The sequence below is a fragment of the Bos indicus x Bos taurus genome, chromosome 11 (genome assembly GCF_003369695.1).
Source record: "Bos indicus x Bos taurus breed Angus x Brahman F1 hybrid chromosome 11, Bos_hybrid_MaternalHap_v2.0, whole genome shotgun sequence".
Taxonomy (NCBI): domain Eukaryota; kingdom Metazoa; phylum Chordata; class Mammalia; order Artiodactyla; family Bovidae; genus Bos; species Bos indicus x Bos taurus.
Genome location: NC_040086.1, coordinates 36,278,367 through 36,291,389, shown reverse-complemented (window position 1 = coordinate 36,291,389; position 13,023 = coordinate 36,278,367). Strand labels below are relative to the sequence as shown.

At 36.7% G+C, this 13,023-nt stretch overlaps 1 protein-coding gene across 2 annotated transcripts in view; it reads left to right on the top strand.

Moving 5' to 3' along the window:
* Window positions 1-13,023, top strand: part of PSME4 (proteasome activator subunit 4) — a 100,178-nt gene that overhangs the window by 60,580 nt on the left and 26,575 nt on the right. For both annotated transcript variants that reach the window (XM_027555278.1, XM_027555280.1), the window contains exons 21-31: window positions 620-675; window positions 1,561-1,617; window positions 1,821-1,876; window positions 1,972-2,070; window positions 6,234-6,296; window positions 6,572-6,667; window positions 7,983-8,114; window positions 9,609-9,818; window positions 11,163-11,299; window positions 12,136-12,189; window positions 12,321-12,450. In XM_027555278.1, the coding sequence (XP_027411079.1) occupies window positions 620-675; window positions 1,561-1,617; window positions 1,821-1,876; window positions 1,972-2,070; window positions 6,234-6,296; window positions 6,572-6,667; window positions 7,983-8,114; window positions 9,609-9,818; window positions 11,163-11,299; window positions 12,136-12,189; window positions 12,321-12,450 (1,090 nt within the window). The remainder of the gene's footprint in view (window positions 1-619; window positions 676-1,560; window positions 1,618-1,820; window positions 1,877-1,971; window positions 2,071-6,233; window positions 6,297-6,571; window positions 6,668-7,982; window positions 8,115-9,608; window positions 9,819-11,162; window positions 11,300-12,135; window positions 12,190-12,320; window positions 12,451-13,023) is intronic.

Below are 13,023 nucleotides of genomic sequence, written 5' to 3'. Positions count from 1 at the left end.
TGAAATAAAATGTTTTTCATTAAAGAAAATTTATATTTCAGATATAAAAATTCATATTCCCCAGTAGAATCTGTCCTTAGGTACCTAAAATGTGACTTTGAATGTAGTATTTTTACATCTGAACATCTTCAGAAGTAGTGATATTTTATTGCAGATGTTAGGAGAGATCACTTTAGCTGGTTGTAAGAGGAAGAGTAATGATTATCTAAAGAAGCTTGTCTGCTGTATATTTTACAGTAAAATTTGATGGTGATTTTTTTGGTGTTTATTTTAACCATTATTATAACATTGAAAGTTTACTTTTTCTTGTATAAATGTTTATCATCAGTCTTAAGCTTTTACACTTGTATATTGAATATCAGTGTTATGTTCATTTGGGCAGTGAATCCCCCCAAAAGTCATTATATTTCATTAACATTTTTTTGAAGATGAATAATACTGTATTTACTGAAACAGATAGACCATTAGTCTTCAGAAGGCTAGAGTAAAGAATTGAAGTGTTGAAGATGAGAGATCTGTGTTAAAGATGATCATCTAAACATTCTAGCAATGACATTTTTCCCTTTAAACCTCCTTTTTGGTATTGTTAATAAATACAGGCATTCTTGTCTTTATACAGGGTACCAAGTATGGTGTCTTTGGAAGAGACAAAGTTATATACTGGACTTGAATATGGTATGTGAATCCTAATCTGAGTAAATCTGTGTGGATTATTTTTATCAGTTACTTTATAAGAGTTAAGATGGGATAATTCTGTAGTTACAACTTTTCTAGTCTCTATGTAAAATGAATATTAATTACACAATATTATCTTTGCTTTTTCTGGAGAAAGTGGGAAATTATTATATAAAGAATAGCCATTAAAGGATAGATGCTTTCTATGTGCAAAGGGAGACTTCCATATATTGTAATGCTCACTTATGGTTAGAATTGTTATTTTATACTTGAGCTAAACCCTTATATATTCGATTTATGCAAAACATTTAGCATTAATTTAATGTTCTGAATCTAACATTAATAAATTTAACACTTCCTTATTGCTGGATTAACATTGGAGTTCATTGCATATATTAATTAATGTAATTTTTGTTTGTTTGATTTGGGTCACCACAGCTGATTAAAGAATCTTATGCATTTTTGGTCCGTAATTAGTGACTAGAGCCTCTGAAATATTGGCAGAGACAGTTTTGTCTCCCTCCTCCTTGCCTGCCTAATAATAAAGGTTTATAAGCAGGTTCTTATAACTGTGCAGGTTTTGAAAGATATTCTGTATCATGCCAAGCTACTAACCAACTGTGATAAAGACAGACCCATTTAAAAAAAATTTTTTTTATTGGAGATATAGTTGTAATTAATTTACAGTGTTGTATTAATTGGAAGTGTACAGCAAAGTGAATCTGTTACACATATGTATCTACTTTTTTTAGATTCTTTTCCATGACCCATTTATTTTCTTCCTGGATACATTATCTCTTCTTGACATAACTGTTAGTATAAACTTGAAAGCTCTGGGCTGCATTCAGTGTGTGTAAAATGCCTTTTCTCATTTTTTAAAAATAGATCTATCCAGAGAGAACTACCGAGAAACAATTGCTAGGGTCATAAGGAAACTTCTTAGTAAGTACATACATATATTTATTTTTTTTTACTAAGTATTTAGAAATTTTATAGCATATGTGCTTTTACTTAACCATTTAAAAATTATAAATGGTGAGAATATCAGGTGGTGGGTTTTTTTTTCCCCCGTTCTTTTTTAGTATATCAGGAGTCCTATGGTAATTTAAAATATTTTAACAAAAATTCTTTTCCTCCTATTATAGACCACATACTTAATAATTCAGAAGATGATACCAAGTCCTTATTTCTTATCATAAAGGTACAATTGTTATTTACACAGTTGCATGGTTATTAATATGACCAGATTTGATGTGACAACTCATTAAATATAAAATCTGAAATTGTTTGGCACAGATTATTGGAGACCTTTTGCAGTTCCAAGGATCTCACAAGCATGAATTTGACTCTCGTTGGAAAAGCTTTAACCTAGTAAAGAAATCAATGGAAAATCGGGTCAGTATTTTCACTTAAAACTCAGAATTTATTTTAAAGGTATATAATACTGATATAACCACCTAATTTAGCATTTGTTCAGCATACAGAGGAAGTTTCCCTGTACGTAAAAATAGTAGATTTTCAAATACTATATCCTGGTATAATCAAAAGGATCCTGGAAATAAATATACTTTACTGAAACCTCTTCTGTCAATTTCTGTGCTAGTCTCCGAACTCTCAATGGCAATTTGGAGTATGATAACTTGGCAACTGCATTCTCACTATCATATAAGAGCCTAAAGGGATGAAAAGTAGGAATTGTCCATAGGCATGAATTTAAAGCATTGTGTTTTATTTAATCTTAATTGGTTCTCCAGGAGAGATCAATATAAGATTTCCTGGAAGCACGGAAGAAAGAATAACTTAAATCAACCATTTGATGATCATAGCACAGTTCTTCATTGGGAGACTTTTTTTGGAAATTGAGACTGTAAAGGTTTACGAGTTTGTTGTTTAGGCATGGGGTACTTCTTATTTTAAACAAAGAGATTGACATGGGGAAAGGCAGGGAGATGTACCAACATGGCATGCCTTAGGGAACACTAGTTGTAGGTAAGAGTGGCAGGAGGTAAACTAGGTCAGTTCTAGTTTTGTCCCAAGAATGTGCTCCAGTTTTACATTCAGCAGTGGGGAAGTCATTAAAAGTTCTTGAGTAGATCTGATGTGAATATTGAAAGGATCAATATTAAATTCAGTGGATTTTAAAAAGCTCTGCCACTGCTGTAAGAATAAGCAGTAGGCAAACAAGCCTGGAAGTCAAGAGGCTTTAGTAATAGTTCAGATGGGAAAGCATAGCCTGTGCTAGGGTGGAGTTAAGGGGACTTGAAAACGAAAGAATTGGCAGGGGCTTGATAACCAATCAGTATCACAGTAATCCAAGCCTTTGCCCCAACCAGTAACGCTGAAGAAGCTGAAGTTGAACGGTTCTGTGAAGACCTACAAGACCTTTTAGAACTAACACCCCAAAAAGATGTCCTTTTCATTATAGGGGACTGGAATGCAAAAGTAGGAAGTCAAGAAACACCTGGAGTAACAGGCAAATTTGGCCTTGGAATACGGAATGAAGCAGGGCAAAGACTAATAGAGTTTTGCCAAGAAAATGCACTGGTCATAGCAAACACCCCCTTCCAACAACACAAGAGAAGACTACACATGGACATCACCAGATGGTCAACACCAAAATCAGATTGATTATATTCTTTGCAGCCAAAGATGGAAAAGCTCTATATAGTCAACAAAAACAACACCGGGAGCTGACTGTGGCTCAGATCATGAACTCCTTATTGCCAAATTCAGACTGAAATTGAAGAAAGTAGGGAAAACCACTAGACCATTCAGATATGACCTGAATCAAATCCCTTATGATTATACAGTGGAAGTGAGAAATAGATTTAAGGGCCTAGATCTGATAGATAGAGTGCCTGATGAACTATGGACGGAGGTTCATGACATTGTACAGGAGACAGGGATCAAGACCATCCCCATGGAAAAGAAATGCAAAAAAGCAAAATGGCTGTCTAGGGAGGCCTTACAAATAGCTGTGAAAAGAAGAGAAGCAAAAAGCAAAGGAGAAAAGGAAAGATATAAACATCTGAATGCAGAGTTCCAAAGAATAGCAAGGAGAGGTAAGAAAGCCTTCTTCAGCCATCAATGCAAAGAAATAGAGGAAAACAACAGAATGGGAAAGACTAGAGATCTCATCAAGAAAATTAGAGATACCAAGGGAACATTTCATGCAAAGATGGGCTCGATAAAGGACAGAAATGGTATGGACCTAACAGAAGCAGAAGATATTAAGAAGAGGTGGCAAGAATACACAGAAGAACTGTACAAAAAAGATCTTCACAACCAAGATAATCACAGTGTGATCACTGACCTAGAGCCAGACATCCTGGAACGTGAAGTCAAGTGGGCCTTAGAAAGCATCACTACGCTGGTGCACTGGGATGACTCAGAAGGATGGGATGGGGAGCGAGGTGGGAGGGGCATTCAGGATTGGGAACACGTGTACACCCGTGGTGGATTCATGTTGATGTATGGCAAAACCAATACAATATTGTAGAGTAATTAGCCTATAATTAAAATAAATAAATTTAAATTAAAAAAAGAAAAAGCATCACTACGAACAAAGCTAGTGTAGGTGATGGAATTCCAGTTGAGCTATTTCAAATCCTGAAAGATGATGCTGTGAAAGTGCTGCACTCAATATGCCAGCAAATTTAGAAAACTAAGCAGTGGCCACAGGACTGGAAAAGGTCAGTTTTCATTCCAGTCCCAAGGAAAGGCAATGCCAAAGATGCTCAAACTACTGCACAATTGCACTCATCTCACACGCTAGTAAAGTAATGCTGAAAATTCTCCAAGCCAGGCTTCAGCAACACGTGAACCATGAAATTCCAGATATTCAAGCTGGTTTTAGAAAAGGCAGAGGAACCAGAGATCAAATTGCCAATATCCACTGGATCATGGAAAAAGGAAGAGAGTTCCAGAAAAACATCTATTTCTGCTTTATTGACTATGCCAAAGGCTTTGACTGTGTGGATCAGAATAAACTGTGGGAAATTGTGAAAGAGATGGAAATATCAGACCACCTGACCTGCCTCTTGAGAAACCTGTATGCAGGTCAGGAAGCAACAGTTAGAACAGGACATGGAACAACAGACTGGTTCCAAATAGGAAAAGGAATACGTCAAAGCTGTATATTGTCACCCGGCCTATTTAACTTATATGCAGAGTACATCATGAGAAACGCTGGGCTGGAAAAAGCACAAGCTGGAATCAAGATTGCTGGGAGAAATATCAATAACCTCAGATACGCAGATGACACCACCCTTATGGCAGAAAGTGAAGAGGAACTCAAAAGCCTCTTGATGAAAGTGAAAGAGGAGAGTGAAAAAGTTGGCTTAAAGCTCAACATTCAGAAAATGAAGATCATGGTATCTGGTCCCATCACTTCATGGGAAATAGATGGGGAAACAGTGGAAACAGTGTCAGACTTTATTTTTCTGGGCTCCAAAATCACTGCAGATGGTGACTACAGCCATGAAATTAAAAGACGCTTACTCCTTGGAGGAAAAGTTATGACCAACCTAGATAGCATATTGAAAAGCAGAGACATGGCTTTGCCAACAAAGGTCCATCTAGTCAAGGCTATGGTTTTTCCTGTGGTCATGTATGGATGTGAGAGTTGGACTGTGAAGAAAGCTGAGTGCCAGAGAATTGATGCTTTTGAACTGTGGTGTTGGAGAAGACTCTTGAGAGTCCCTCGGACTGCAAGGAGATCCAACCAGTCCATTCTGAAGGAGATCAGTCCTGGGATTTCATTGGAAGGAATGATGCTAAAGCTGAAAAGTCCAGTACTTTGGCCACCTCATGTGAAGAGTTGACTCATTGGAAAAGACTCTGATGCTGGGAGGGATTGAGGGCAGGAGGAGAAGGGGACGACAGAGGATGAGATGGCTGGATGGCATCACCGGCTCGATGAACATGAGTCTGAGTGAACTCTGGGAGTTGGTGATGGACAGGGAGGCCTGGCGTGCTGCAATTTATGGGGTCGCAAAGAGTTGGACACAACTGAGCGACTGAACTGAACTGAACTAATAACCAATGAGATAAAGAGGAATCTGGGTTCCAGACTTCTTCCTTTAGTGACTGGGTAGAAGATTGAGGGTAGGGGAAAATTTTAAAGATAATTTTTACAAAAGTAAAGGATGTTATATTCCATAGTAAACATATACAATTACCCAGAAAGGCTATTTATAAATGTAATAGAGTCAACTTTTTTTAGGGGCTGGTGTTGTATTTATAGTGTTAGTATTGTATTTGGGTGAATAAAGACCAGCTGCACTGCTCTCCCACACATGGATTTGTTAATAAATCATCAGAAAAAGTGAGTGTTGGATGAGCTATTTAAAGGGAATATTCCTATAATTAGCCATAAAATTAATAAAATATTTTTAAATATGTCTCATTATTTTAGTATAAGTGAAATACCTACAAAATACTGCCCACAAGCCCTTCCTGTACCTTCTTTGAGCTAATTTTTTGTTAAGGGATTCAGAGGACCCCATTGTTGAGGCATTCATGGAAGATGTTGAAGTGTTTGCTACTCTTTTTTTCAGCTCCATGGGAAAAAACAACATATCAGAGCACTATTGATTGACAGAGTAATGTTGCAGCATGAGGTAAATAGCTTTTTCAAATCAAGATACCTTTTGCGGGGAGGGGCATGCCTTGCATGCGGCTTGTGAGACCTCAGTTTACCAGCTAGGGATTCAACCTGAGCCACAGCAGTGAAAACCTGGAATGCTAACCACTAGGCCACCAAGGAACTCACCATGATGACTTTTTTTAAATGACAGTTTTTTCAGATACATATTTAATTATTGGTGTTATGTCATAATTAAATGAACTTTTACTAAAAACTCTGAGATTTGATTTACACTGGTCTCTTTTTTAGCTGCGAACACTAACTGTTGAGGGTTGCGAATACAAAAAGATACATCAAGAGATGATTAGAGATCTTCTTCGTTTATCTACAAGTTCATACAGTCAGGTAAGGCTAGTCCACACACTCTGGGCCTGTCCCCCTCTTACCCATTTTGTAACACTCCATCTAAAGTATCCCCATTTTAAGGAAGGGATAGTTAGGGAGTTTGGGAATGTCATGTGTACACTGCTGTGTTTAAAATGGATAACCAACAAGGACCTACTGTAAAAGACGTGGAACTCTGCTCAGTGTTAGGTGGCAGAACGGATGGGAGGGAAGTTTTGGAGGGGAATGGATACATGTACGTGTATGGCTGAGTGCCTTTGCTGTCTACCTAAAACTGTCACAGCACTGTTAATCAGCTACACTCTAATATAGAATAAAAAGTTTTTTTAAAAAATTAAGTATCCCCATTTTAACAAGGGGATTTAAACAATTTATTAGCACCAAAAGTTTGTTTTAAATTACAAATATATTCAAATTAGTTTTGCTTCTCTTTTTAGAATAACATTTATTTTTGCTGTTTATAATTGCTTCTCAAATTTTTTTTTGAAAAATATAACTAAGGTAGATAATGCTAATGTAGCTAGTGTAATGTTGATACCACTTAAATCATATTATGAATACCAGCCTTTGAAGACCATATAATTCTTCCATGCCATTATGCCCGAGTTTAGGAAGCTGATACCATGTGAATTGTGGGGTGCATCCTTTTAGGTAGCATAGGACCAAAAATTCATAAGAGATTTATAAATAGCCAGTGAGTCTGTAAATTAGGAAACCAGTCTAACCCAGAGATTTTGCCTGAAGTATTATTTTTAAAAGTTTGAAAAATGTACAGTGTATTGCTTTTTACTATAATGAGCTGTTGTTCATTACATTTAGTAATGTAATTTAGTTCATTTAGTTCATGGGTTATGAATTTATACTGAATCTTTTGTTTGGGTTCAAAATATGTGGCCTATACCTAAGGTTTGCATTAAAAAGTTTAAGTTGTTTTGTGTTTTGGAAAGTCTTTGATTTTCCTCATGTAGACACAAAAGACAGTCTGACTTTTCTCATTAAGAATAACTCAGAATAAAAAGTTTAATAGTCTGCTGATTATGTTACTGAACAAATGCATATCAGTTCCATTCAGTCTCTCTTTTACCAAAAATGATTGAATGAGTGTAACTTAAACTTTGGATGTAGTTGGTGGTACTTTGCTTTCCTTCTGATAAAAAGATGATTATTTACTCATTTTTGTTATGTGCTTTGGTATATTTTTCTGTTATTACAACAGCATGTAAATTACTACTGCTTTGTTTTAAACATTCATATGGAATTTTTTTTGTCGTTTTTCTGCCATTTAATAAGCGTCTGTTCATTACTCTTTCTTTAGGTCAGAAATAAGGCCCAGCAAACATTTTTTGCTGCCTTGGGAGCGTATAACTTCTGTTGCAGAGATATCATTCCCTTGGTTTTGGGGTTCTTACGACCTGATAGACAAGATGTCACTCAACAGCAGTTCAAGGTACAGTGTTTTTGTTTTTACTGCAAAATTTTTCAGCTGTGGAGAAAAGTTGAAAGAATTTCACAGTGATGGAATTGCTGACCCCCAAGGCAGGTATCTAATTCAAGATGGTTATAGACAGTCTAACTCACTGGGTGATATGTTGTTGAGAGCAGTTTAAATGGACAAAATCAGACAGGTCAAGTAAGATTAAAATTGGAAACTGTGAAATCAGTAAAATCGAAGTTACAGTGACCTTATAAGAACCTTAAAGAGGATTAGAGTCCAAGGTGGTTAAGAAGCCAGATTGGAATTGTGAATGTTCAGGAAATAAAATGATTTGATCCTAATGTCTCTTTTTATTAAAATGCATGCATACTTAGTCACGTCTAACTCTTTGCGACCGTATAGAGTGTAATCCGCTAGGCTCCTCCGTCCATGGTATTTCTCAGGCAAGAATATTTAGAGTGGGTTGCCATTTCCTCCTCAAGGGAATCTTCCCAACCCAGGGATTGAACCTGCATCTCCTGTGTATCCAGCATTGCAGGCAGTCTTTGCTCGCTGAGCCTTTGAGGACATCGTCACTAAAATAGGGTACCTTAAAAAGAGGAATCTACTGTCATCAGAATCATTTTGATTAATTGAACTCCTATTTGTTGTTGTTCAGTCACTCAGTTGTGTCTGACTGTGACGCCACGAACTGCAGCACGCAGGCTTCCCTGTCCTTCACCTTCTCCCAGAGCTTCTCATGCTCATGTCCTTTGAGTCAGTGATGCCACCCAACTATCTCATCTTCTGTCATCCCCTTCTTCTGTCTTCCATCTTTCCCAGCATCAGGATCTCTTCTAATGAATTGGCTCTATGCATCAGATGGCCAAATTATTGGAGCTTCAGCTTCAGCATCAGTCCTTCCAATGAATATTTAAGATTGATTTCCTTTAGAATTGACTGCTTTAATCTCCTTGCAGCCCAAGGAACTCAAGAGTCTTCTCCAGCACCACAGTTCAAAAGCATCAATTCTTTGGCAGCCAACTCTCAGATCCATGCATCACTACTGGAAAATAATATCTTTGACTATATGGACCTTATTAGTATTAATAAAAAGTATGCAGTATAATTAAGTAACCTAATTTTTATATAATTAGGGAGATCTTTGGCAACCAGATTTAACTACTGTTTTTTTAAGTACTTCAGGCATTATACCCTAAAATGCAAAGAGTGGCAGATTTCACAGCCTTTATAAATGTAGTAGCAGAGAATTAGAATGGAAGCTAATAAAAGCAAATCTTTACATTTCTATACTAATAGCCGTTCTTTGAGCTAACCATCTGTTAAATGACTTAGAGAAAATATTAATGGATTGCACTTAAGTAACATGTTAAATGTGTGAACCTGTTTTACTAACCAATACCAAGCATTTAAATAATCAGTGTTGAGTAGATGTGAAAACCACATGTAGGTTTGTTGGCTACAATTAAACCATGCCTTAGTTTTCAACTTCATTTTTCCCTGCAGGGTGCCTTGTATTGTCTCCTTGGAAATCACAGTGGTGTATGCTTGGCAAACCTTCATGATTGGGACTGTATTGTACAGACTTGGCCAGCAATTGTTTCTTCTGGGCTTAGCCAAGCAATGTCCCTGGAAAAGCCATCGATAGTGAGGCTGTTTGATGATCTTGCAGAAAAGATTCATCGGCAATATGAAACAATTGGCTTGGACTTCACAGTAAGCAAAATCATTTTTTAAATTCAAACTTTAGTGCAAACACTGCTTTGTTAAAATGCTCTGATTTTTCTTGTCTATTTTTCAGTAATCATTTTCTTGGCATTTGATTCTTTTTTTTTTTTTTTAAGCATTTTATTTCTCTTTCCTTTTAATGCTTTAGTGATCATTACTGTAAATGGCAGGGAGAAGTAGAAAGTTGAAGCATGGCCAGGAGAGAACTGCGTGGTTTTCTACCAAGAGGCCACAAAGTAGATTACATTGTTGGTATTTGCCATTATTCCCTGTATATCTGTGGCCTCATTTTTCTGAAAGTTGGTTCTGTTTTAGGAGGTCAGTTTCACTAGTCAAAGTCACAGAAGATTGACTACAGGGTTCATAATTTATAGTGAAAATTAAAATTGGATGATTTGACAAATGAAAAAGTAAGTATCGGGTTCAATAGAGCTAAGATGAAGATGCAGAGCAGATTATCATCTAAAAATTTTCAAATGCCTATTTACACACCCAACAGAATTGGGGATGGGTAAGAGATGTGAGTACAGTTGAATCCCCCTCTTTTCTGAAATTATTTTGTTTTACATCTGTCCTCAGTTTTAAAAACCTCTGCTCTAAATGTATACCTTTTTTGCAAAATATACTCTATTTGTAACTGTCAGATTATACTTTCTTTTTAAATTTTTTTTTAAACTTGAGATGTAACTCACATACAAAAACCTTTTTAACAAAACAGTTGTGTGCTTATAATCACAATAGTCTATTCTCAGGGTTGTACAACCATCAGTACTCTCATTCTGGAACATTATAATTACTCAAATAAAGAAACCTTATACCCAATAATGGTTGCTTCCCATTTCCCCATACCCCTGCTGCTGCTGCTGCTGCTAAGTTGCTTTAGTCGTGTCCAACTCTGTGCGACCCCATAGACGGCAGCCCTCCAGGCTCCCCCGTCCCTGGGATTCTCCAGGCAAGAACACTGGAGTGGGTTGCCATTTCCTTCTCCAATGCATGAAAGTGAAAAGTGAAAGTGAAGTCACTCAGTCGTGTCCGACTCTTAGCGACCCCATGGACTGCAGCCCACCAGGCTCCTCCGTCCATGGAATTCTCCAGGCAAGAGTACTGGAGTGGGGTGCCATCGCCTTCTCTGTCCCCATACCCCTAGGCTCTGGAAACTACTGACTTGCTCTTTTTCTCTGTTAATTTGCCTATTATGGAGATTACATGTAAATCGAATTATACAATTTGTGGCCAATTATATCTGGCTTCTGTCACTTAGCATAATGTTGTTAAGATTTATCCACGGTATGTCCATACTTCATTTTCTTCCTGGCTTTTCTTTTTAATAAGATTCCAGAGTCATGTGTTGGAATAGCAGAATTACTTCAACAATCAAAAAACCCCTCTATCAACCAGACAATGCTTAGCTCAGAAGAAATTAAAGAAGGACTTAAACGCCAACAAGGGAGGAATGTTGATGCCCTGAGGTAATTATTAATGCCTGCTTATCCAAATGTGTAACATTATAGACAGTAGGTTGTAAATCTCTCTCAAATAGCGATGCACTATAACTACCTAATGAAATTTACACATTAATACTGAAGAGATACCAAAATATTAGGTAGTTATTGTGAAGATCTGTTTGTCACTTTTAGCTATGGAGATAGAAAAACACCATCTTAAAATAATCATGTCATATGTTTTTTCAACATGAATTGATTTTTCTTATAGTATACATATTCCACTCATTAAATCTTAAATTTAAGTTCAATATTTATCCTGTCATAGCTCTTACAGTAGTAAGCTTTTGATCAAATTTATATGAATTTGTTATCATGATATTAGTAAATTGCTTTTAGATTTTTGGAACCAAAGTACTTCAGCAGTAACACTTAAGCAGGAGCTTTCCCAACTTTATTATTTTCTTTGCCTTATAAATGTACTCATTAATTTTTTTCCCAGCATTTCTATATAAATAAAAAACTTTATAGTCTACCTCATGTATACCTGGGTGTTGTGTAGGTAGACCACTCCTGATCACCACTCACAGATTTCCTTTTGAATGCCCACCCAGGAACAGTTCAATTGCTCAGTGTACCTAGCACTACTTTTTTTTTCTCTCTCTACTTTTTCCTCTCTTTTCTTATTTTCATTTCCATGTCACCCGTCTGCTTACTTCACTCTGGCTTATTTTTCATCAGACCCTTTATAGTCTGGTAATGAGGACGGTGAATTTGGTAGGAATTTGAATTACATTTTTGATATTCATCTTAGCATTGTATTAAAATAGTAGCTCACCTGAATTTTTTTTTTTTTTTTTAAGGAACTATGAAAATTTGGTTAACACTTTGCTAGATGGTGTGGAGCAGAGAAATTTGTAAGTGCAAAAAAAGTATTTTTTTAATTCCCAATGCTTTTATCTTCAATGTTATAGGGGATTTCTACCCTGAAGACCATGAATGACTATTAGTGTGTTTTCTGATTTTTTTCCCACTCTCCCCTTTTCAGGCCCTGGAAATTTGAGCATATAGGCATTGGGCTTTTGTCTCTACTCTTGAGAGATGACAGAGTGTTGCCTCTTCGTGCCATACGTTTTTTTGTTGAGAATCTCAACCATGATGCAATTGTAGTTCGAAAGGTACATATTTTATTTTAGCTATGATCTTGCGTTTGAGAATTTTTACTTGTTGAAGTATATTGATTTGAAATCTACCTCTCTTGGATCAGAGATGGTAATAATTCATCCAACAAATACATGAAGAGGTGTTCTCAGACGCTGTGAATTTCAACACTGGGGATATAGCAGGAAACACGTTTATAGGTTATTGGACAGCCTGACTTTGAAAAATTAACCACAGGTATATTATAACATGTTACAGGAAGGAAAAGGTGTCTGAGGGATAAAGATTTTTGGTTTTACTTGAAAACTATCTGAGGCGGGTGACCTGGCCTGGCACATTGGGAAAAGATCCCTAGGAAGAAATGTCTAGGCTGAGATAGGAAGAATAAGCAGGAACAAAGAAAGGATACAGGTTGTTTAGGCAGAGCCTTGCATGGGTTGAGGGTTCAACAGTAAGAACTGCAAACGACTCAGCCCAAATCAGAGTTAGCACTCACGTGACTGTGCCGTCAGTGGGTGAGGTATTTCTCTGCTTTTGAGAAAAACAAAACTCAGCTTCTGCTTTGGGTCAAGGTAGCAACCCTTTGAGAG